Source organism: Balaenoptera acutorostrata, chromosome 13 (genome assembly GCF_949987535.1).
Source record: "Balaenoptera acutorostrata chromosome 13, mBalAcu1.1, whole genome shotgun sequence".
In the NCBI taxonomy this organism is placed as follows: Eukaryota; Metazoa; Chordata; class Mammalia; order Artiodactyla; family Balaenopteridae; genus Balaenoptera; species Balaenoptera acutorostrata.
Window position 1 is genome coordinate 85,116,154 of NC_080076.1, and position 24,349 is coordinate 85,140,502.

Genomic DNA, 24,349 nt, shown 5'->3' on the forward strand with positions numbered 1-24,349 from the left:
CACTAGGGAAGTCCCCAAAAGCAGATCATTCTTTTTTTTTTTTTAATATTTATTTATTTATTTATTTGGTTGCACCGGGTCTTATTTATTTATTTATTTTTATATTTATTTTTGGCTGTGTTGGGTCTTCATTTCTGTGCGAGGGCTTTCTCCAGTTGCGGCAAGCGGGGGCCACTCTTCATCGCGGTGCGTGGGCCTCTTCACTATCGCGGACTCTCCTGTTGCGGAGCACAGGCTCCAGACACGCAGGCTCAGTAGCTGTGGCTCACGGGCCCAGCCGCTCTGCGGTATGTGGGATCCTCCCAGACCAGGGCTCGAACCTGTGTCCCCTGCATTAGCAGGCAGATTCTCAACCACTGCGCCACCAGGGAAGCCCAAAAGCAGATCATTCTTGATGTCCCCTTCCAAATACCCTCCACCTTTAGCCTGTGCTTCTCCCAATATACATCTGCCACCTACTCAGGCATGTCAGGCAACAGTGGTATCTTTTTATGGAGCCAGTTCTCTCCATCTTTAACAGACTGTCAACCCCACAAGGACAAAAACCTCGACTGTCTTGTTCATCACTACATCCCTAGTGCTCAGCCCCATGCCCAGTACAATAAATATTTGTTGAATGAATGAATGCATGGATGGTGGGTGGACCTTCCAGCAGTCGAGAATTTGGGCTCCTCTCACTCATGGAGAATTTTACACTACTCAGAGCCTCTAGAGTGTGAATGATAGAGTCAATTATATATGTGTGGCCCTGTGCTAAAGGCTGAGGATGCCAAGATGAGAAAATTGTCTCAGCCCTGCAGGATCACAAAGCCTATTGTGAAAGATACAAACAGGAGTGTGCTGGAGCTGGCTTGTACCAGCTCTGAGCCGTTTCTGCTCATCCCTTCCCAACTCCAAGTTCACTGATGTTCTATTGGTAGCTTGAAATCAGCTAGGGTGGGAGTACTTATACCACAATAATCAGTAACTCCTACAATATCAGGGCTTTTTGTTTTCCTGGAGAGCTGGTTATTAAACGTTTACCAACATACCACTGTGCATACCTAAACATATAATTATATCAGAGTGAGAAGTATTACAGTAAATGCCACGGGGTCTCTTTTGTTTTTTGTGGTTTTTTTGGCCATGCCACGTGGCCTGTGGGATCTTAGTTCCCTGACCAGGGATCGAACCTGTGCCCCCTGCAATGGAAGTGCAGAGTCCTAACCACTGGACCACCAGGGAATTCTTTCCACAGGGGTCTTAAGAAGGGAGAAATTCTCCCTGGAGAAGCTGGAGAATTTTGGAAGGCTTTTCCCACTGGATTGCACTTCTCTTCATCCAGCATATTGACCCAAGCAAGAAACCAGAGCCTCTGGCCCATCGGCCCACTGACTCCTTTGGTCCCTGTAGTCACTGATCCCCGTTTTTCATTCCTCTCTTTCAGGCCTGCGCTCTTGGGCAGTGCTGAAAACTTCACTGTGCTCATCAAGAATAATATCGACTTCCCCAGCCACAACTATACCACGTAAGCACCCAGAATGTCTGGCTATATTAGTTATCTACTGCTGTGTAACAAATCACCCCAACACTTAGAAACTAAAAGCAACAAACTTTAATTTTCTCACATTGTTTCTGTGCGTCCCAGAATGACATCTGGGTATGACTTCACTGGGCGGTTCTGGCTCAGGGTCTCTCAGGTTGCAGTCAAGCTCTCATCTCCAGACTAGACTGGGGCTGGAGAATACTCTTCCAAGCTCACTCACACAACGGTCAGCAGGAGGGCTCAGTACTTCATCACGTGGACCTCTCCTTCAGACTGCTTGAGCGTCCTTAGGACACGGTGGCCGGCTTTCCCAGAGCAAGAGATCCAAGCCAAAGAGCAAGCAAGCGAGACAGTAACCAAGATGAAAGCCACTGTATTTTATAATCTAATCTCAGAAGAGACACACTATCACTTCTGTCGTATACTATTGGTCACAGAGATCAACACTGTACGATATGAGAGGGGAATACACAAGGGTGTAAATCCCAGGAGGCAGGATCATTGGAGGCCCTCATGGTGCCCAGGTACCACATTGGTTCACTCCTATGAAAGAGATGGATCCCAGTTTTCAATAGAGATGTTTGTTTGTTTGCTTTCCATTATGTGCAGGAGAAACATCTTGCCGGATTTAAACGTCACTTGCACCTTTCACAAGACTCAGAATCCACAGTGTCCCATTTTCCGACTAGGAGATATCTTCCGAGAAACAGGAGATAATTTTTCAGATGTGGCAATTCAGGTTGGTGACGTCTTTGTACAGTGGGATGTGGGGGTGGGGGGAGGGTCAAGGGATGGAGGATGACAAATGGCCAAGAGGCTGGACCACTGGGTCTTAATAATATGCTCATATTTATTGAGCATTTTGTAAATCCATGCACGGTGACAAGGACTTTTCCTGCATCACCTCATCTAATCCCACAACAACCCTATGAGAGACACTCAGTGTATTCGTTTCCCGTGCCTGCTATAACAAATTACCACAAATTTTGTGGCTTAAAACAACACATTTTTTTTTTTTATATTTCTGGAGGTCAGAAGTCCAAAATGAGTCTCACTGGGCCAAAATCAAGATATCAGCAGAGACATGCTCCCTCCGGAGGCTCTAGGGGAGAATCCATTTCCTTGCCTTTTCCACCTTTTAGAACAGCGTTCCTTGCATTTCTTGGCTCACAGCCCCTTCTTCCCGCTTCGAAGCCAGCAGCACAGCATCTTGCTTCAGTGGTCACATTGATTTCTTATTCTGTGTCAAATCTTGCTCTGCCTCCCTCTTATAAAGACCAGTGTGTCTTCACAGGGCCCACCCAGATAATCCAGGATAATTTTGTCATCTCGAGATCCTTATTTAATCACATCTGCAGTCTCTTTTGCCATTTAAGGTAACATATTCAGAGGTCCAGGGACTAGGACCTAGGATTAGGAATATTTGGGGGACCATCACTCAGACTACCACACTTGGATTAGTCAGGATTCTTCTAGTTGCAAGTTATAGAAATCCAACTCAAATGATGTAAGCAAAAAATAAATTAAAAAGTAATTTGGGGGCAAATAATAGAAACCAAACTCAAGTGGCTTAAGCAAAAAAGGAACCATATTAACTTGTGTAAAAAGACCGGGGAAATGAACATTCTAGTATACCCAAGGCATCTTCCTACCTTGGGAGTTTTCTCTTGCTGTTCCCCTCTGCCTGGAACAGTTGTCCCAGACATAGCATTAGCTGCCTCCTACACCTACTTCCAATATTTACTCAAATATAAGCTCAGTGAAGCTTTCCCTTACCGCTACATTTAAAGCGACAATTCCCACCTCTATCCCAGCATGCCCTATGGCCCTTTCCATGTTTATTTTTATCCCTGGCACCTAGCATTATCTGACATACTATATATTTTACATACCCATTTGTCTGTTGTCTATTTTCCCTGACTAGAATGTAAGTTCCATGATGGTAGGGACATTTAGCTTTTTTTGGGGGGGGGGTCATTTTTGTGTAATGTTCAGCCCATAATGGACACTCAATAAATATTTGTTGATTGAATGAAGAATATGATAGATTTAGGCATAGCTGCCTCCAGGAACTCAAATGATGTCTTTGGGAATCTGACTCCTTTCATCTCTTGATTGTTTCCTTAATGATGATGTCATTCTCAGGCATATTCTCCACATGTCAAGGCAAAGCCACCAAAGCTCTAGCACTGTGCTATCCAATATGGTAGCCACAAGTCACATTAAGTGACTTAAACTTAATTAAAATTAAATAAAATTAAAATTTTATTTCCTTGGTTATACCAGCCTCATTTCAAGCGTTCAATAACCACTGGCTATTGTACTATACAGCATGAATATAGAAATCATCACAGAAAATCCAATTAGACAATGCTGCTTTAGACTTTCACACTCTATAGCTAGTGGTCCCAGCCAGTAGAGGACCTCTTTTCCTATGGTTCTGGCAAAATGTCTCAGGAAGAGCTCTGATTGGTCTACCTTGGGCCACATATCTATCCTGAATCAATTGCCAGGTCCAGAAGGGAGCTCTGTCCTGACTGGCCAGGCCTGCGTCATGTGCCCACTCCTGGGGCTTGGAGAGGACATAGCCCCATTCAAACCACTGAGAGTTGGGAAAGGTGTTTCCCAAAGGAAATTCCAGGTAGTTTTCCCAGAAGAAGGCAATTTGGACGCCAAGTGACAAAGGCATTAGATATTCACTGTAATACGTAGAGTGCTTGGCTTAGTGCCTGACAAAAAAATGGCAGTTGTGATTATTCTGTATTATTTCCCCTTTCTCCAAGTCAGAGCCTCCTTGCTACTCATTTCTGTATCCTCAGCATCTAGCATACTGTCTTGAAATGCCTAATTTCATTGATTCAAAGACATACCTTTTTTTCACTTTTAATAGTTTCAAAATCAGGAAGTGCTTTCAGTTGATGGAGTCTCACAGTTTAATTGACAGCCTTTTTTTCTTAGAGGAACATTAAAAAAAAAAAACCCTATGTGTCTTACAAGCAATGGTGTCTAAGATTCAGTGAAATATGATAGTCAGTACTCAAAAAAATGTTTGTAGAAAAAAAGAAGTACCAAGTATAGGTAAGAGATTAACAGATTCTTTAGAAGTTTAGAGAAAGGTCACCATGAATTGAGGAGCACAAGGGTGGCTGAGTGGGTGGGGAAGGATGTTTGCTGGGTCTTGAAGGATGAGGAGGATTTAGCTAGAGAGGTGACTGGGAGAAACATTTCATTGGGAGAAAAGGTCAAGGGCCAAGATTTAAAAATTCAAAGCATACCGAGCAACTCCACTCCTAAGTATGTACCCATGAAAAATGACAACATATGTTCACACAAAAACTTGTACATAAATGTTCACAGCAGCTTATTCATAATAGCCAAAAGGTGGAAACAACCCAAGTGTCCATCAAAGGATGAATGGATAAACAAAATGTAGTATACTCAATCAATAGAATATTCTTCCACCACAGTAAGGAATGAAGTACTGACACATGCTACAACATGGATGAACTTTAAAAGCATCATGCTAAGTGAAAGAAGCCAGACATAAAAGATCATATATTATATGATTTCATTCATATGAAAGTTCAGAACAAGGAGCTCTATAGAGACAAAAGGTAGATTAGTGGTTGCTTAGTGCTTGAGAGAGGGGTGGTAACTAAAGTTTACATGTTTTCTTTTGGAGGTAATGAAAATGTTGTAAAATTGATTGTGGTGGCAGTTGCACATATACGTGAATATACTAAAAACTGTTAAATGCACATGTTATGTGGGCGAACTGTATGTGAACTGTATCTCAATAAAGCTGTTTTTAAAAAAAGAAATGAAAATGCAAAGTGTGTTTAGGGAAAAGCATAGAGAGTTCGGAATAAGAGCTTTCTCCAGGGGTGTACTGGGAGATAAGCAGAGAAGATGTGATGGAGCACGATGAATTCCAGTCTAACAAGTTTCAACTTAAACTTTAACGGGGGGTGGACATTAAAGGTGTCTGATTACAGGAGTGGTTTGTTGAAAGTTATATTTTAGGAAAATAAATTTAACGGTGGTGTGTTCCAGGTGGGAGGAGGAGCAGGGAGGTGCGTTCGTAGCTGCCACAGTAGTAGTTGTATGAGTTAGATAGGGCTGCACCTATGGCTCGGAAATTTTTAATTAGCATTTTTTTTTCCCCTCAAGAGCCAACTTTTCCTTCAGTGATCATCACTATGCAGGGAGATGTCTGATGGCTGCATAACCCATGTCCAGCGGGACTTAGAGATTGTCTCTCGTTGTCTTCCCCAGGGAGGAATCATGGGCATTGAGATCTACTGGGACTGCAATCTGGACAGGTGGTTCCATCACTGCCATCCAAAATACAGTTTCCGTCGCCTTGACGACAAGACTGCCAAGGAGTCCTTGTACCCTGGCTACAACTTCAGGTAACAGTGCTCCACGTCAGACTTGCCCAGTGACTGGCCACCCTTGGATCCCCAGGGACCTTCCAGGCCTGGCTGAATTGTATCCCCAGCAGCCAGCAAGACTAGTTTTGGTTCCCAAGGAAACAAGAGGAATGTAAAAGACTTCCTCTAAGAGCTAGGCAGTGACTGAATTTTTGTATGAATTATTAAAGAATTGCACACTGTTTGTAAGATAAAAACAAAACTTGGGCAACAGAGAAAAGCATAGAGAAGAGGATAAAAATCACCCATAGTTCCTCTATCCTGACATAACTGAAGCTAACCTTGTGGTGAATGTTCCTTCGTCTAACCAATTGTTTTGTGAGGCTTATATGAGATCATATCACATTTATAATTTGGTATTCTGTGGGGGTTTTTCACATGCCAGGTCACTCAAAATTCTTTGTGACCATCACATTAATTATCATCGTATTCCATTGTGAGTGTAATGATAACATTAGCTACAACTTAGGGAGGGTCTTCTATATACCAGGCATTTATATCACCATCACTAAACCTCACAACCACCCTGGAAGGTAGATATTAGTGTCCCGGGGAAAGCTGAGAAAGGTGAAATGATCTCCCCTAGACCCACAGCTAACAGTAGAAGCTCCATAATCCTAACCTAGATCACTAAGACCTCAAAACACACCCTTTCCCTTCCATCTCATGATTTTCTCACCATTCTGCCATTATTGGATATTTGGGGTATTTCTGATTTTTCTTTATAAATAACTCTGTAGTGTATATCTCTGTACATATATCTTTGTTTGAATCCCAGATTATTTCCTTAGGATAAATTTCTAGAAGCAGAATTATTGGATCAAAGGTTATGAGCATTTTACCATATGCTTTCAGGTTTTAAAAAAACTATATGGCTATTATTTTTCATTTCTCGGATTTATATTCAGTTCTTTTTCAAAGCCATCTATTATTGTTTCAGTGAGATCCATTCTTAGCTTATGGATCCTACTCCTTTTGTCCAATCTACTGTATAACCCCTTTCACACTGAACTGTAGCAACTTGGATGGGATTTCTCTTTGTGGGGCTTTGGAATATTTGTTGGTGGACTTCGGGAGAAATGATCTTGTGCAAAGTTTTGTGTGTGCCATGGGATATGGAGACATTCCTCTGGGGTGATAATTTAATTTTGTAGTTGTTCCTGCCAGGACTGTATGGCATCTATCAAATACAAACCAGTTTTTAGTTTAATTTCTTGGTGCTGGATGTCTTCACTCCACTAGAAGTATCCCATCCCTGCTTCCTTGCTAAGTAGGGCATCTGCAGCCTCAGCTCCTTTCCCAAGAAGTATGTTAAGACTCTAGCTGCTCAGATACAAATCTGATCTGGTACTCCTAGGGTTCACGTGGCTTTAGTCCCCACTTACCACTCACCTCTAGTACCTGCCCTTCCTTGTCTTGAGCTCAATAATATATTGATATGACTTTAAAATATCTTGCACTTCTTTGTGTAAGGGGTGAGGCAGCCTGCCATCTTGATTGGAAATCCTTTTGGTGAGAACATTTTTTTTTTCTTAATAAATTTATTTTTGGCTGCGTCAGGTCTTCGTTGCGGTGCACGGACTTCTCATTGTTGTGGCTTCTCTTGTTGTGGAGCACGGGCTCTAGGCATGCGGGCTTCAGTAGTTGTGACTCGCAGGCTCTAGAGCGCAGGCTCAGTAGTTGTGGCGCATGGGCTTAGTTGCTCCGCGGCATGTGCGATCTTCCCGGACCAGGGCTCGAACCGTGACCCCTGTGTTGGCAGGCAGATTCTTAACCACTAAGCCACCAGGGAAGTCCGGTAAGAGCACCTTAAAGACTCCTGATACCTTGGGTAACACTGCTTCCTCACTGCAGTTTTGTCTAATTTTTAAGGTTCTTTGTAGTACATCGCCTATGCTTCTAGCTTCTGGACTTCAACCCTATTAATTCACTAGAATTCTGGTTCATTTTCACTCTTAAGCTGGCTAGTGCTGGTTTTGTGCTGATCTATTCTTGTTTTGATGCTCTGCACAGTTCAGTCCTCTGCTCCTGAGTTTTTCCCATTGGTGATCTTGTGCCCCTAACTTAGTTTCCACATTACCTCCTACGTCTGGATAATTTTTTCAGCTTGTCCCTACAACACTGGACCAGCAGTAACTTGGCCTCTCAGTTTGAGGCTTATAACACAGTCTCCATGACCTTTCATTTCCTGTGGGAGGAGGCAGGCAGGGTTCTGTGACTGTGGTTATGGCTGGTCATTTTGTGCTCTGGTTCCAGACACAAAGCAGGCTTTTGCTGTTTCCTTTTCAGAGAGAGTTGCTGAGTATATCCCTTGGTTATACAATTTGCTTAAGAAGCTGGTAGGATGTTGATACTGGCATTCTTCATTCATTAAATATATACTGAAGAAAAAAATATTTGTTGCCCCAATGGGTATACATTGGTAAACAAAATAGACAAGTTACCGCTTAGCATATATCCTAATAGGACATGACTATACATATAAGACAAAAATATAAGTAAATAAAAAACTCCAAGTCAACATCGTTAGTCACCAGGGAAACGCAAATTTAAACCACAATGAAATATAATGACATGCCCACCAGAATGACTAAAATTAAAAACACTGGAAATTCCAAAGGTTGGCAAGGAGGAGGAGCAACTGGAATTCTCCTACTTTCCTGGTGGGAGCGTAAAATGGTACAACCACATTAGAGAATTGTTGGGACGTTTCTTATAAAGGTAAACATACATCTATCCTCTAAACCAGAAATCCCACTCTTAGGTATTTACCCAAGAGAAAGGAAACATAGCTCCACAAAAAGATTCGCACATGAATGTTCACAGCATCCTTACTCGTAATAGCCAAAACCCAGAAAGAACCCAAATGTGCAATAACAGGTGAATGAAGAAATAAATTGTGATATATTTATATAATAAAACACTACTTAACATAAATAAAAATGGAAGAAATTACTGATACACACATCAACATAGATGAATCCCACAGACATTACATTGAGTGAAAGAAGCCAGACCTGAACGAGTACATTCTATGATGCCATTTATATGAAATACAAGAACAGGCAAACTTATCTGTGATGACAAAAGATAGAACAATGGCTGCTGGGCTGGGGTTTGGGTGTAGAAAGGAGAAGTAGGAACCGATTGGAAGGGAGCACAAGAGTTTTCTGGGGTAATGGAATGTTCTAGATGTTGGCAGGGATCTAGGTTACATAGAGTATTCATTTGTCAAAACTCATTGAATTGAACCCTTAGGACTTGTGCATTTTATTATTATATGTTAGTTATACCTCAATAGAACAAACAAATCCAACAAAACCATTTCAGATGATGATAAATGCTTCAAAGAAAATCAAACAAGATAGTGTGATGGGGGTGCAGGGAAATGCAACCAGAAAAGGCCTCTCCAAGCACAGGATAGGACCCCCATAGGCATCATGCACTTTCCTGAGGACTGAGCTTTCCTGTTAAGAAGAGAAACTGCACACATAGGAGTCCATGTTAGGGAATCAACTTGCAAACATATTAGCTTCTCTGAATACTTTTAGTACTAATGGTCTGGACCAGTGGTTCTCAAAGTGCGGGTCCCCATATCAGCATCATGTGGTATCTTGTTAGAAATGCAAATTCTCAGGCTCTACCCCAGACCTACTGAATCAGACACTCGGGATTGTCTTCATAAGCCTTCCAGGTTATTCTAATGCAAACTTAAGTTTGAGAATCACTAATCTAGACCCTTGATACTCAAATGTGATCCTGGAACCAGCAACATGGGCCTCACCTGGGAGCTTGTTATGATGTACAATCTCAGCCCCCACTCTCAATTTACTGAGTCAAAATCTGCATCTTAAGATTCCCAGGAGATTCATGTGCACATTAAAATTTGAGAAGCACTGGTCTAGACTATATTACCTAGCATCCTAAACATACTTCCTTCTTAGATGATTCATCTGACTATATTTTCTTTCTACAACCAGGTTGCTAGCTGCCTGGGAGAATGAATAAAATAAAGTGTCTACTTAATCTGAGCATGCAAGTACAGGCCAAAGTACACGTGCACGTGCAAACACACACATACACATTCACTGCTTCCTAACCCTTCTGCTAGCACTCTTATTGAGTTCTGGAGGGGTCCACTTAAGCAAATGGCTCTATTTATATTTTACTTAAAGCAGCATCATTAACTGGCAAGCAGGCTTCAAATTTTGTTTTTGTTTTTGGCCTGCACAATGTTTTGAAAGTTGAGACATTGTACATAAAAATATGGACTTCCTACTTTTTTTGAAAATTAAACTATTTGAAAAAATCAAACCATTTGACAACACTGGCTTCATATTCCACAGGGAGCACTCGGCTAGAGCTGAGTATCAGTGGTTCCCTTTAGAAAGGGCATGTGGCTCTTGGCTTGCCACGGTCCTCACCACTCCTTATTGCCTCTTACCTGGCTGCATCACTCATTTCTGTTATCTGGCCCCTATAGGCATTTGAATTTGAGACCCTTGGCTAAAGGCTGGCTGAGATCAAGACGTCGTTAGAGGATTTTGCCTTCTCCGGGTCAGTGCAATTTCATCCAGGGCCCTGAAACCAGCTCCTAGTTTAGGTAATGTTTTGATCATTCCCAGCTGCTCTACTGAATTGGCTTGTGGCCATTAGCAAAAAGAGAAGCCTGGATCAGTGGTCCCCGACTGCCCTCACAGGCTGTTTTTTCAGCAATCAGCAGACGCATGCAGGGCAATGTACCAATCAGATGTTAGCAAATGTCCTTCAAGTCACTGAGCTAAGCCTAAGAACATTAGCTCCTGGAGAGATCTGAGCTTTCTGAAGAACTGGTTGTGATGTTAATATTCTTTTAGAACAAAGTTTTAGAGCATTGGTTCTCTGGAATAAGCACAAGAAGAAATCTTTAGCCAAAAATAAAATGTCAAGATCTGACGGGTAACTGGACAAGTTATTTTCAAATAGCCACACAAAAGGGAAGTTAGAGGTTATATGAGGTTTATGAGAAAATATAACTTTCTAAAACATAGGAAGTTGAAGGAATTGATCACGTTGCAGAATTCTGTCCTTTACCAAAAGATCCATGGCAAAAGATCCTTTTTCAATTATTCAGTTTATTTACAAGATGTGTAAAGCAGGGAAGACCCACACAGAATAGAATGCCTGATGTGCTTCTCTGCTTCTCAGAATGTGTGTGTGTGTATTCATTTCCTATGGCCGCTATAACAAATTACCACAAACTTGATGGCTTTAAACAACAGAAATTTATCTCTCTCAGTTCTGGAGGCCAGAAGTCCAAAATCAAGGTGTCAGCAGGGACATACTCCCTCTAAAGTCTCTAAGGGAGGATCTTTCCTTGCCTCTTCTAGCTTCTGATGGCTCTAGGTGGTCCTTAACTTGTGGCTGCATACCTCCAGTATCTGCCTCCGTCTTTACATGGCCTTCTCCTCTGTGTTTCTGTTTCAACTCTCCCTTTCCTTTGTCTTATAAGGATACAGCCATTGGATTTAAGACCCACCCTAAATTCAGGATGATCTCATCTTGAGATCCTTAACTCATTTACATCTGCAAAGATCCTATTTCCAAATAAGGTCACATTCATAGGTGCAGGGGTTAGGCACTTAGACTTATCTTTTTGGGGGGCCATTATTCAACCCACTACAGAGTGTAAAAACATCCTTGCCCAGGGCCTGGTGTTCTGAGTGTGGCCCACTGATCACCTGCATCAGAACCACCTGGTACCTTCCCTGGAAATACAGATTCCTAGAAACACCTCACACCTTTTGAAACCACCCTTTGGGGGTGAGGCCCAGGAATCTGCCTTTTGAACACACTTCCCAAGTGATTCTTGCCCTCAGTTTGAGAACCACTGTACCAAGACCCTGAAAGCAGAAATTCAAGTATTTACTAAACAATGTTAACCTTCCAGCAAAACAGCTTGCATAGAGAGATAATGCAACCCTGGGGCATGGAGTGGTGATGCATGCTTGCTTTGTATTTTAAAAAACAAATCAATTAATAGAGCAGAAGAAAGTACTGTCATGGAATGAGAACAATCAGATGCAAAGAAACTGAAACCCCTTTGGCCAGAAACAGGCACTGAAGCGCCTGAGAATATCTAACTGATCTCAATGTCAGATCGAGAGTTTAAAAAGAATAAGAATTTCAGATGTTCCATACTATATTCTGGCAGAGCATCCGTTTTCTGTTTTCTTCTCTCCCCACACCTTTAAATAGATTATGAATTAATAACTCAAAGAAAATATATGTCCTTACCTAAAAACAACCACTAAAAGTGGTAAGAGGGAGAGTCAGATTTAAAAGTTTTGTGAGGCATGTGGCTTAAGCCTTCCTAATTATTCATGAAAAACAAAACATGCCACTTTCCCTGACTGTAGCACTGATGAGGGCTGCATATTTGGGGTGACTGTGATTTGTGCCCAGGTCTTAATTTATAAAGGTGACTGAGTGATAACGCAGAGAAGTCAATGCCCTTGAAAGAAGAATTTCCCGAGAGGTGGGGCACACCAGGCCACACAGGGCCACAGGGGGAAGCACCAGGTTTGGTCAGGGGTTAGCAGGAGAAAGGGGAAAGCACAGCCCAGAGCCTTTACTGTGTTTTCTGTGGGAAAGGCAAGGCAGGGCAGGGGAAACAGCTTAGGACTGGCTAGTTTGAGTAGTTGGTGGGCTCTGGGCTACAGGGGTGGTCTCTGGTTGTCTGGTACCTGGCCCTGGGCAAGTTAGGGCAGGGGAAATGTTGGCTGGGTGTGTGAAAGTTAGATACAGGTGGTGGCTGGAGATATGGACTCAGGATTGGTCAGAGGCTTTGTAACATGATTTTCACATACTCGCAAAAGGTGGATTGCAGGGGGCTTGTAAACAACGTTGTCTGCTAGTTTGGCCCTGGTGATAATGGACGCCAAACAGACAAATACAGAATCTTAAGAAAACACAGTTAGAGCAGATTGCTGAGGGGCACCTGTTCCCAATCCATTAATTAGTATCTAAGATTCACCCTCCCCCTCTTTGTTCTAGAAGCTAAACTTTTCCCTCTTAGAGAATGATCAGAGTGCTTGATGTTATTTTTTTAAATTTCTCTTGTTGTTAACCTTGTACTGGTTAAAAATTGTTCATTTTAATCTTAAACTAAAACAGACTTTCCATCATCCTGTGATGCTGGAAGTAGAGAAGGTGAGGTAGGGAAGTGGTGCCTTGGTTCCAGGTGAAGAGAGAGAGAATTTCATGGGTTTGGATTGTGTTCTTCCCTTTGCCAACCACAGCAGAGCTAGAAGATGGACAAAGAAGACTAGATCAACTACTGCTTCGGTTTTTCTTTTCATAAAATACCAGCACTTCCAGATAGATCTTTATAAATATGTATCCTTTTCCTCCTACAGATACGCCAAGTACTATAAGGAAAATAATACCGAAAAGCGGACCCTGATAAAAGCCTTTGGGATCCGTTTTGACATCCTGGTTTTTGGCACCGTAAGTCTCTTCTCTGCTCTCAGCCACTGGCATCTCCATTCCTATGACTGTGTCTTAATTATTGCTGTAGCGTCTCAAAGGGTGAACGTTTTTGGTCATAGTCGTTAGCTGGCACTGTGCATCTTGCATGTGGGATCAGAGAGGGGGAAGAAATGTCCTTGTTCATGGACAAGTCATCTAATGAGTACAAGAGTGGGCTTGGGGAAAAAACCTAATACTCAAATTTCAATATACTCTGATGCTTAAAAAAGAGAGAGAAAGAAATCCCTCTGCAAAATACTTTGTAAGGAATCCAATTCAAATGGGCTTAGGAAAAAAGAAGTCTTTTTTTTTTTTAGTTCACATAACTGAAAAATCCAGAGGCAATTTTCAGGCTTCGGGCATCATTGAATCCAGATGTCTTAACAACATCATCAGGAACCTGCCTCCCTCCATCTCTTACATTTGTTCTCCTCTGTTTTGGTGTCATTCACAGCGGGTCATCACTATGCAGTGGTGTTAGCAGCTACTTATACCTTAGCAATTTAGCAACCTCAGTGAAAAGAGAACATCTCAGCAAAAGCCTCAGCAGATGCCACTGGCTTTGACTGGCCCAATATGGGCCAGATGCTCACTTCTGAACTAATTACTATGACCAGGGTCACTCACAATGGCTGGTCTTAGACCGCCCTGAACCAGCCCCTTCCCTGCAAACTACATGGACTGAGTATGGACACAAATGGTTCTCCAAAACGGGCATGCTGTCTCCAGAAGGAGGGGAGGCTGGGTATGCAAAAATCAACAGATGCCCACATACCTTGTCTGACAGCGTATTACTTATGTAACATGGTGATAAGCAGCACAAGAATCGATGAGATATAGTGAGAGGATACAAAGACACTGAGAATAAAAACCACAAGGACATCTATGGGAAGAGTTCGTGCAGACATTCCTTCCCTCTGTTTCCAAAGTAATCTCAAATCACTTTTAGGGAAAGCTCTTTTGAAACCCTCACCTTGAATGGAAAAACAAACTTTCAATGGTTCTCTTCTCAATGTGTGAGTTCCAGTGCTTATTTGTTTAAAACATCCATGTTTTCAAGCACATCCTGAAAGGCAGAAGCAGGAGGAATGGGATTCATATTTTCAGTCTCCTTAATCTTTGTTGCCGTGAACACTTTGTATGCATCTGTCAAATTCACGGCACTAGACTCCCTCCTCTGCTGGAACTTACAATTACATGTTAGAGCAAAAGAGCATTGCTCTGAAGTTCAACCGGGTAACCTTTTGTACTCTGTTTCCAGGGAGGAAAATTTGACATTATCCAGCTGATCGTGTACATCGGTTCAAACCTCTCTTACTTTGGTTTGGTAAGGGATTCTCTTTCTCACATTTTATGAAAATGATTTAGCAAAAGGAAGTTTCACTGACACGGTGCTTGTCTGGGTTTTTCCCAGGCCACTGTGTTCATTGACTTTCTCATCAACACTTACTCAAATAAATGCTGTCGATCCCGTATTTATCCCTGTTGCAAGTGCTGTGAACCCTGTGCAGTCAATGAATACTACTACAGGAAGACGTGTGAATCCATTGTGGAGCCAAAGCAGGTAAGGCTTGCTGTGTCTATGGGATGTTAAAACACCTGTATGGCCCATTGGATCGCGGAGAAGTATGCAAAAATAAGGCCAAAATCATAGGTGTAATCAATCCCATGGTGGATAATTCTCTGGACTCTACCCCAATCCACCATCTCTCAGATGAATCCTTTAGTTTCAGTGAAGAATAGACACAAAAATGGAGAAGCAAGATATAGGGAAAACAAATTTTTATGTTCCAGGATTTGTCAGTTTTGTCAGATTTATTAAATTGGTTGTGCAAAAAATGTATAATGACTTTGGAGAACAATTTGTAAATCTAGTAACATTTAAATGGGACATACTTTACAGCCTGGCATTTCCACTTCTCTATACCTGCCTTAGAGAAACACTCACATGGGTACCCAAGTAGTACACATGTACAAGATGTCCATCACAGTGCTGTTTGTGACAATGAAGAGGAGCATCTGCCCAAATGTCCAATAGGTGAAAGGTGAAATAAACTATGATAAATCCATAGTAAGGAATGCCTGGCACCAGTTTTTAAAAATGAGGTAGATTATTATAAAAGCAAACATTTACATAGCATTTCCAATGCTACGTAAACGTTAACTCACTGAATCTTCACACAACCCTACATGTAGGTTTATGGGATTATGATTATTAGCAGAACTCTAGATAGGTGCTACTATTATCTCTTTCTATAGATGAGGAAATTGAGGCACAGGAAGGTTAAATAATTTGCCCAAAGTCATACAGTTAGTAAGTGGCAGAGCTGAAATTCCAACTCAGGCAGGCTGGTTTCAGAATCCATGTTTATAACCACTATGTTATAGGTACTGGCATGAGCAAATATCCAAGACGTTTGTTGACAGGAAAAAAGCAAACTATGGAACAATATATATGGTATGATATATAGGTTAAAAAGCAACAATACACATAAACTAATTCTATGTTTTTTCTACACATATATTATGTATGTCCATTTATATACACACACATATAGATTCTGCATATTTTCTACATGTATTATACACACACACATATAAATGTGTGTGGGGAGGTAATATATGTATAAAAAAAGGTACTGGACACTCATAAAAGTGGTAACAGTGATTGCTTCTGGAAAGGAGCCTAGGATGGGGGAGTGGTCAGAGTGGTCAAATTTTAGTTCATCTGTATGGTTTTGATTTGATTAATTTGGAATTTACTACATTGACTCCATGATTTCCTCCAATCAAAGAGAAATCTCTGGTATTTAAAAACAACAGAGGGTTTCTTTCTTTTATCCAAGAACATTGCTGTCCTTTTTTAGCAGCTGAATGCACAATTCATTGTTCATTGTACATGTATTTGTCATTAAAGTAAAAGTTCATCTTTGCAACTAAAATTAATCACCATTTCATGGCCCAAGATGGGATGAAATTTAATGAAAATATAAATAATTTAAGATTCAATAGTATAACTTTCTGGAGATATTCAACCTAGAGTAACTGAAATTGAGGGAACACAACAAAGGAATTTTACATAGCACTTGGGGGACCTAGAGATATTAGGCAGTAAGCTGTGGATACTCTAAATCTACAAATTAAGGTGCTTGGGGCTCCATTTCTGATTTACCTTTAGACTCGGAATCATTCTTTCTTCGTTAGCAAGAGTTTTTGGTTAGCTTGTGTAACAGGTTGTCATTTGGAAATAGGAATAACAGTTGCCTTTAGATATGTTCAGATATGCAATTCGTGATAATTCTGAACTAAAATTGGTAACCTTTTAATCTTTATTTCCTAGACATTAAAATATGTGTCCTTTGTGGATGAACCCCACATTAGGATGGTAAACCAAAGGCTACTTGGGAGAAGTCTGCAAGATGTTGAAGGTGAAGAAGTGCCAGTAAGTTGTTTTGTCTTTTTTTTTTTCTCGGTCACGCCGCACAGCATGCAGGATCTTAGTTCCCCAATCAGGGATCGAACCCTTGCCCCTGCAGTGGAAGCGCAGAGTCCTAACCACTGGACCGCCAGCAAATTCCTGTTAGTCTTTTTTCCTTTTTAAGAGAAAACTTACTATTTTTTTAAAATTTATTTATTTATTTATTTATTTATTTATTTATTTATTTATTTATTTATTTTTGGCTGCATTGGGTCTTCGTTGCTGTGTGCTGGCTTTCTCTAGTTGCGGCGAGCGGGGGCTGCTCTTCGTTGCAGTGCATGGGCTTCTCATTGTGGTGGCTTCTCCTGCTGCAGAGCACAGGCTCTAGGCACACGGGCCTCAGCAGTTGTGGTGCACGGGCTTAGTTGCTCCGCGGCATGTGGGATCCTCCGGACCAGGGCTCGAACCCGTGTCCCCTGCACTGGCCGGCAGATTCCTAACCACTGTGCCACCAGGGAAGCCCAAAGCTTACTATTAAATATAAATATATTTAGAAATGTGTATAAATCACAATTGATGACTTGACAAAGTAAACCACATGTAACACATGTAACAAGCACCCAGATTTAAAAAGTGACTATTACTAGCAGAAGTCCCTTTTATGCCTCCAAATTACTACCTTCCCTTAAAAGTAGTCATTATCCTGTATTCAAGGTTAGTTTTACCTCTTCTAGAATTTTTTTATTTAAAAAATTATTTTATTTTATTTTTAGAATTTTAAAAAAATTTTAATCCTATAGTATGTATTCATTACATACTCTGTTGAGTGTCTGGCTTCCTTCCCTCAATATTATTTTTGTGAGAGTCATCCATGATGTTGTGTGTAGCAATGGTTCATTCTCATTGTTGTATAATTTCCGTTTTATAAACATTCAATTTATTTATCCATTCTATTGTTGAATGAACTACCTATTTGGGTAGTTTCCACTTTGGGGTTCATGCCAATGACGCTGCTACAGTAAACGTATGGCACCTAAGAGTGGAACTGCTAAGTCATAAGGCAGGTGTGTGTTCAGCTTTAGTAGATACTACCTAACAGTTCTCTGAAGTGGGTGCTCTAATTCACACTCCCCCCCGCAGTTCTGGCTGCTGGACATCTTCACTAACTGCATTAGTTTTCTACAACTGCCATAATAAATGACCACAAACTAGGTAGCTTGGAACAACAGAAATTTATTCTCTCACAGTTCTGGAGGCCAGAATTCTGAAATCAGGGTGTCAGCAGGGCTGTGCTCCCTTTGAAGGCTCTAGGGGAGGTTCCTTTCTTGCTTCTTCCAGCTCTAGGAGCTTATTACACCTGTTAGGATGTCCAGTACAATACTGAATAGAAGTGATAAGACCAAGCATCTTTGTCTCATTCCCTATCTCAGGAAGAAAGTTTTTTATTTCACTATAGTACTTGCTGTAGGTCTTTTTTTTTTTCCGGCCTCGCCCCACATCTTGCGGGATCCTACTTCCCAGACCAGGGATTGAACCCGGCCCACCAAAGTGAAAGCGCCATGTCCTAACCACTGGACCGCCAGGGAAGTCCCTGCTGTAGGTTTTTTTTTTTTTTTTTTCTTAGGCGTTAGCAGTACTGCCCTCGCTACACGCTCATCGGATCGGACAGTAGCGCAACCCCAGGAAAAGGATGGTTTGCTGTAGGTTTTTAAAGAATGCTCTATCAGATTAAGAAAATTCCCCTCTGCTCCTAGTTTACTAAGAATTTTTATCATGAATGGATACTGAGTTCTAAAATAACGTGTTTTTTCTGCTTCTTTCCAAATCAATGAGTTTTCTTTTCTTCTGTCATGTGGTGCATTACACTGATTGGTTTTCACATATTAAGCCAACCTTGCAGGAATCTGCAATAACATCAGTTTGAGTGCGATGTATGATTCTTTGTATTTACTGCTGGATTCAATTCACTAATATTTAAGAATTTTACATCTCTTCTTGAGAGAGCCTGGCCAAAATTCTTCCACTCTTGTAAAGTTTTTATCAGATCTGGGTATAAAGTGAACTCCTGTGTGTTGGGGTGGGGGTGGTGATATACACATAACCTAAAATTTACCATTTTAATCATTTTAAAGTGTGAAGTTCAGGGACTTCCCTGGTGGTCCAGTGGTTGGGACTCCGTGCTCCCAATGCGGGGGGCCCGGGTTTGATCCCTTGTCGGGGAGATGTATCCCACATGCTGCAACTGGAAGAGCCCACGTGCCGCAACTGAAGATCCTGCGTGCTGCAGCGAGGATCCTGCGCACGGCGGTGAGGATCCCCTGTGCTGCGGCTGGGAGCCGGCGTAGCCAAATAAATGAATAAATACATAATTTTTTTAAAGAGGAAAAAAAATAAAGTGTACAGTTCGTGACATTTAGTATATCCACAATGCTGTGCAACCATCACCACTATCTAGCTCCAGAGGCTTTTCACACCCCAAAAGGAAACCTTGTATCCATTCAGCAGCCACTACTCAGTCACTTCTCCCCAGCCCCTGGCAACCACTAATCTGCTTTCTGTAGATTTCTGTATACATGGATTTACCTATTTTGGACATTTCATGTAAATTGAATCATATGATATTTGTCCTCTTATGTCTGGCTTCTTTCATTTAGCATAATGTCAAGGTTCCATCCATGTTTAGCTAAACATCCATGTTTAGCATTTGTCAGTACTTCATTCCTTTTTATAGCTGAATAATAGTCCATTGTATGAACATAACATTTTTTTAATCCACTCATCCATTGATGGACACTTAGGTTATTGTCACCCTTTGGCTATTATAATAGTGCTGCTGTGAACATTCATGTACAAGAACCATTCGATTTTAATGTACTTAACTCAGACTTTCTTTGTCTGGTGAATGAAGGTATATGTCATGAAGAATAGACATAAATGATGGCAATTATGGCAACTTCCACTGGAGGATAACAAATGGATTTTTTCAGAAAAGGGAGCATGGTGAGAAAGGAGAAAGCAGAGCTAAGTCAACAAATATTTCCTGTCTACTATGTGTGGGCACTGTCCTAGGCATTGGGAATACAGGCAGTAAACAAAGCAAACAGGGCCCCTGCTTTCATGTGGAAGAAGAATCATTAAGTAAACATATCAGTTCATAAGATCATTTCCTCATAACAAACATAGAACATCATTATGTGATAAGAGAATGACCTGGGAGGAGGGGAACTCCCTAGATCAGGTGGTCAAGGCAAGAAGGTCTCTCCGAAGAGATACATGTATTGAGGCCTGGCTTTTCTGAATTTCACTTTCCAAATCTGTAAAATGGAGATCAGAACACATATCTCACGAGGTTCTCCGAGAGCCTAAATGAGGCAATGCTTGCGAAACACAGTCCTGATATATACATTTAGTAAATGATAGCTACTAGTATTAATGTAATATTAAATGTAATTTTATAAGTTAATAATAAAATTAAAGAACTTAGAACCCTAGGGGTTGTCAGTGCTGATGGGTTTGGAAACTTGCCTTTTTCAGAGACCCCCAATGGACTTCACAGACTTGTCCAGGCTGCCTCTGTCTCTTCACGAGCCACCCCCCACTCCTGGACAACCAGAGGCTATCCAGCTGCTCAGTGAAGGGGCAACCCCTAGATCCAGTGACTGCCCGAATTGGTGCCAGTGCGGAAAGTGCCTCCCATCCCAACTCCCTGAGAGACAAAGATGCTTTGAGGAGCTGTGCTGTCGGAAAAAGCTGGGTGCCTGTATCACCACCTCAGAGCTGTTCAAGAAGCTTATCCTGTCCAGACACGTCCTGCAGTTCCTCCTGCACTACCAGGAGCCCTTGCTGGTGCTCGATGCAGATTCTACCAACAGCCAGCTGCGGCACTGCGCCTACAGGTGCTATACTACGTGGCGCTTTGGCTCCCAGGACCTGGCTGACTTTGCCATCCTGCCCAGCTGCTGCCGCTGGAGGATCCGGAGAGAGTTTCCCAAGAGGGAAGGCCAGTACAGTGGCTTCAAGAGTCCTTACTGATGTGCTGAGCAGTCATATAACATTGCCTTTGCTTGCACCTTGAGCTTCACCTGCAAAGATGTGTGTCCAGATTTTCAGCCAAAGGGAAATGTGCTTTCCTCCTCCCCCAGCTCTGTATGTGTCAGAGAGCAAAGTGACCAGGGTAAACAAACAGCAAATAAACTAGAATCCCTCAGCATGGACTGAGAGTCAAGAGATTCAGATTTATATCTCCATTCTATCCCTAGGAAGTTGTGTGATCCTAGGCCTTTAACCTCTGTACCTCAGTTGCCTTATTATCCAACCTATTGTTTCACAGGGATATTAGGAGAGCAAATTGAGACAGTGTACACAAACTCTCTTATTAACGCATAAAGAGCTACATGAATATGAAGCAGCTCATTTTGAGGTGAGACTAGGATAATGTCCAACTATCAACCAACCCTTGGGTCCTGGTTAAAGAATGGGGAGGATTAAAAGTTTTGGCACAAATTTTTTGGCATTTGTCCTATAGGACCTGAGGGGTTATATCTCCTCCCCTTGTGTCTTGGCAGCTCTGATCACTTTATCCAATGATAAAGTGATGCTGTGTCAGGTTCAGGGTCTTGGTCTTAAGATGCTGTCAGCTTCCACTTCCTGTCCCTTGAAACTCTTGCTGTGAAGGAAGCAAGCTCCCATGTAAAAATCTGCCTATCCTGAGTCCACCCTGCTGTGAAGAAGCCCAAGCAGCCATGTGAAGAGGAGAGATGCCCCCAGCATTCAGGCCATCCAAGCCCATGGGAGAGAAGAAGCCTTCAGATGATTCCAGATCCTGCTAACATATGACTGCAACTGCATCAGACAACCCAAGTGATAGCTACCCAGTGAAAACACAGAACAAAAATTGTTATTTTAAACCACTATGTTTAGGGTTGTCTGTTACATAGCGACAGATAACTGGGACAGAGAGCAAGCCTGATTCATGGGATGTAGACTCAGCCCTCATCTTCTCTGGGTCTAAGACGTGTGTCCAGGTTTTCAGCCAAAAAATCCCTGGAGCCCCTCGGGGGCTTGGGTTTCTATTTGGCAGTTCTAGAAGAGCTGCAGACCAAATCAGGTAACTCACCAGACCAGCCCTGGAATCCATCAAATCTAACTGCTGAGCTACCCAATACATTTCAATCCACATCACATTTCTATGACTGGAAGTAAGTATTGCTGTTAAAAACTGGAACAAGCCACCTTTATGCCTTTAACATCCTGTACTTTGCAGCCAATTACAATGGATGCAGTCTGGATGCTACTTAAAAAGCAACTCACACTCAAACCTTTTACCATTTCTATACGTCAACTGCTAAGAGTATAAAAATGAATAGCAGGTTTTAGGATCCTCCTGCAGGATTTCCGTTTCAAGGTTTTGGCACTAGAACGGACTATTTCTAAACGACAACTATTTTAAAGAATAAATAGAGAACACTATTCAAAACGGTGACTAATGAAGGATCTGTGAGTTTTTAATACATACTCTAAGATTTACCATTTTGACACTTTTTAGAAGTCATCAGCTTTCTACTGTTTTAATGTAAGATAATATGAACAAAAACCTTCTTTTTTGGTCCCAGGATTTCACCTGGCTTTAAACTCAGGAATCAAGTTAACTGGGCCAGATTTAACTCTCATTTTTACTACCTTTCAGAGATATTTTTGAAAAGTGAATTATATATGACTTCTTCAGAATTGAAATTTTTTACTCTGAGAATGCTATGTAACTGCTACAGATTTCCATTCTGATAGCCTCTGAGCCTTCATATGTTATTTTTTGATGCCTTCCCCCTAGTGTGTTTCTGTCACCTTGTGGAGACCCCAGATGGAGTCAGCATTTGGAATGACAAATAATCACTGGATCCACCTGTTGTTTTCACCTTTCCCAGATGGTCTGGGTGAGACAGTGAGAGGGTGATGTGTTACATCAGCTAAGTGCAAAATGTCTGACACTTTCTACAACAGCATGCATCATATTTATATTCTTAGTTTTGGTCTACAGTAGAAAATAGTGTCATCGCCAAAGGCATCCCAAGGAAAGTCACATTTTGCAGGATCTGTTTTTTATACTTAATTCCATTCTCCTGTTATAGTAATTGCATACTATTCACTGCTTCATCTCTGTATTGGAGATCTGCTTTCTTGTAACACTGCCTGATTTCATGTAGCATTGGTTATGGACTTGCATTCCTCTCTTTAGAGGGAACCATTTTTAAAACCCTTCCTAATTCTAGCTTGGCAATGTAGATGTCTTAATAGTTTTGATAATAAAAAAAAATAACGTGTAATTCACGTTTACCGAAGTATTCCTTTTACTTTCTTTTCTCAGAAGATCCCCAAATCAGTTAGCTCATTCATTGACACATTCATTCAACATATACACACTGAGGCACTTTGACATACAAAGATATGTTTTTAGTCTCTGCCCCCAGTTCCTAACACAGAGCTCCTAAATCCCCTGGAATTTAGAACTGTCTTGTGTTCTAATGAGGCCACTCTTGGTGGGTTCCTGGATAACTTCAGGAAGTGGGCTGGTCACCAGAAAGACCAAGCCATGATTAGAAGCTTAGAACTTTCAGTCCTACCACCTTATCCTCTAGAGTGGGGAGGGGTTGGAAATTGAGTTAATAATCGATTTTGACTATGTGATAAAGCCTCCATAAAAACCCCTACACTGTGGGGTTAAGAAAGCTTCCATACTGATGAATACATCCACATTTGGGGAGGGTGGTACACCCCCAACTCCACAAGGACAAAAGCTTCTGCACTCAGGACCCTTCTGGCCCTCACTCTATGTAACTCTTCATCTGGCTGTTCATCTGTATCTTTTAATATATCCTTTATAATAAATGGGTAAATATAAGTGTTTCCCTGAGTTATACGAGCCACTACAGCAAATTACTGAACCTGAAGAGGGGGTTATAGGAACCCCCAATTTATAACCAGTTGGTCAGAAGTACAGGTGACAACCCTGGACATGACTGGTGTCTGAAGTGGGGGACAATCTTGTAGGACTGAACCCTTAACCTGTGGGGTCTACGCTAACTCCAGGTAATTAATGTCATAATTGAATTGCAAGACACCCAGTTGGTGTCTGGAGAGTTGGAGAATTGGTTGGTGTGGGAAAACCCCATGCACATTTGGTGTCAGAAGTGTTACGAGTAGAGTATAGGTAAACAGGAGTTTTCTTTTAGGCACTTACTAGAGATCAATGATAAGTAAGGTTGCCACTCCCATGGAGATGTGAGGAGATGGACATTAATCAAATAATTCAAACAAATATAAACTTGTAACTTATGATGAGTATCATGATGAAGAAGGTAAAAGATGTTCTGAGAGCCTATAATAGGGGAACTTGACCTATTTGGGGAAATCAGAGAAATCTTCCCTGAGGGAAGGAGCTCTTCAGCTGAAACTTGAAGGATAAGTTCT

General features: G+C 41.6%; 2 protein-coding genes and 2 non-coding genes across 5 annotated transcripts in view; 1 reads left to right on the forward strand and 3 right to left on the reverse strand.

Moving 5' to 3' along the window:
* Window positions 1-23,153, forward strand: part of P2RX7 (purinergic receptor P2X 7) — a 53,707-nt gene extending 30,554 nt beyond the window's left edge. The window contains exons 6-13 of one of the 2 annotated variants that reach the window (XM_007189522.2): window positions 1,427-1,507; window positions 2,135-2,264; window positions 5,801-5,937; window positions 13,356-13,446; window positions 14,729-14,794; window positions 14,882-15,031; window positions 16,808-16,909; window positions 20,420-23,153. In XM_007189522.2, the coding sequence (XP_007189584.2) occupies window positions 1,427-1,507; window positions 2,135-2,264; window positions 5,801-5,937; window positions 13,356-13,446; window positions 14,729-14,794; window positions 14,882-15,031; window positions 16,808-16,909; window positions 20,420-20,917 (1,255 nt within the window). In that variant the 3' untranslated portion in view covers window positions 20,918-23,153. The remainder of the gene's footprint in view (window positions 1-1,426; window positions 1,508-2,134; window positions 2,265-5,800; window positions 5,938-13,355; window positions 13,447-14,728; window positions 14,795-14,881; window positions 15,032-16,807; window positions 16,910-20,419) is intronic. The other variant, XM_057526621.1, reaches the window with a different exon arrangement.
* Window positions 1-24,349, reverse strand: part of IFT81 (intraflagellar transport 81) — a 203,125-nt gene that overhangs the window by 152,817 nt on the left and 25,959 nt on the right. The window lies entirely within an intron of this gene.
* TRNAG-UCC (transfer RNA glycine (anticodon UCC)) lies at window positions 1,152-1,224 on the reverse strand. Its single transcript has one exon. It is a non-coding gene; the product is annotated as a tRNA-Gly (tRNA).
* Window positions 18,445-18,580, reverse strand: LOC130704681 (U4atac minor spliceosomal RNA). The gene has a single exon (XR_009005137.1). It is a non-coding gene; the product is annotated as a U4atac minor spliceosomal RNA (small nuclear RNA).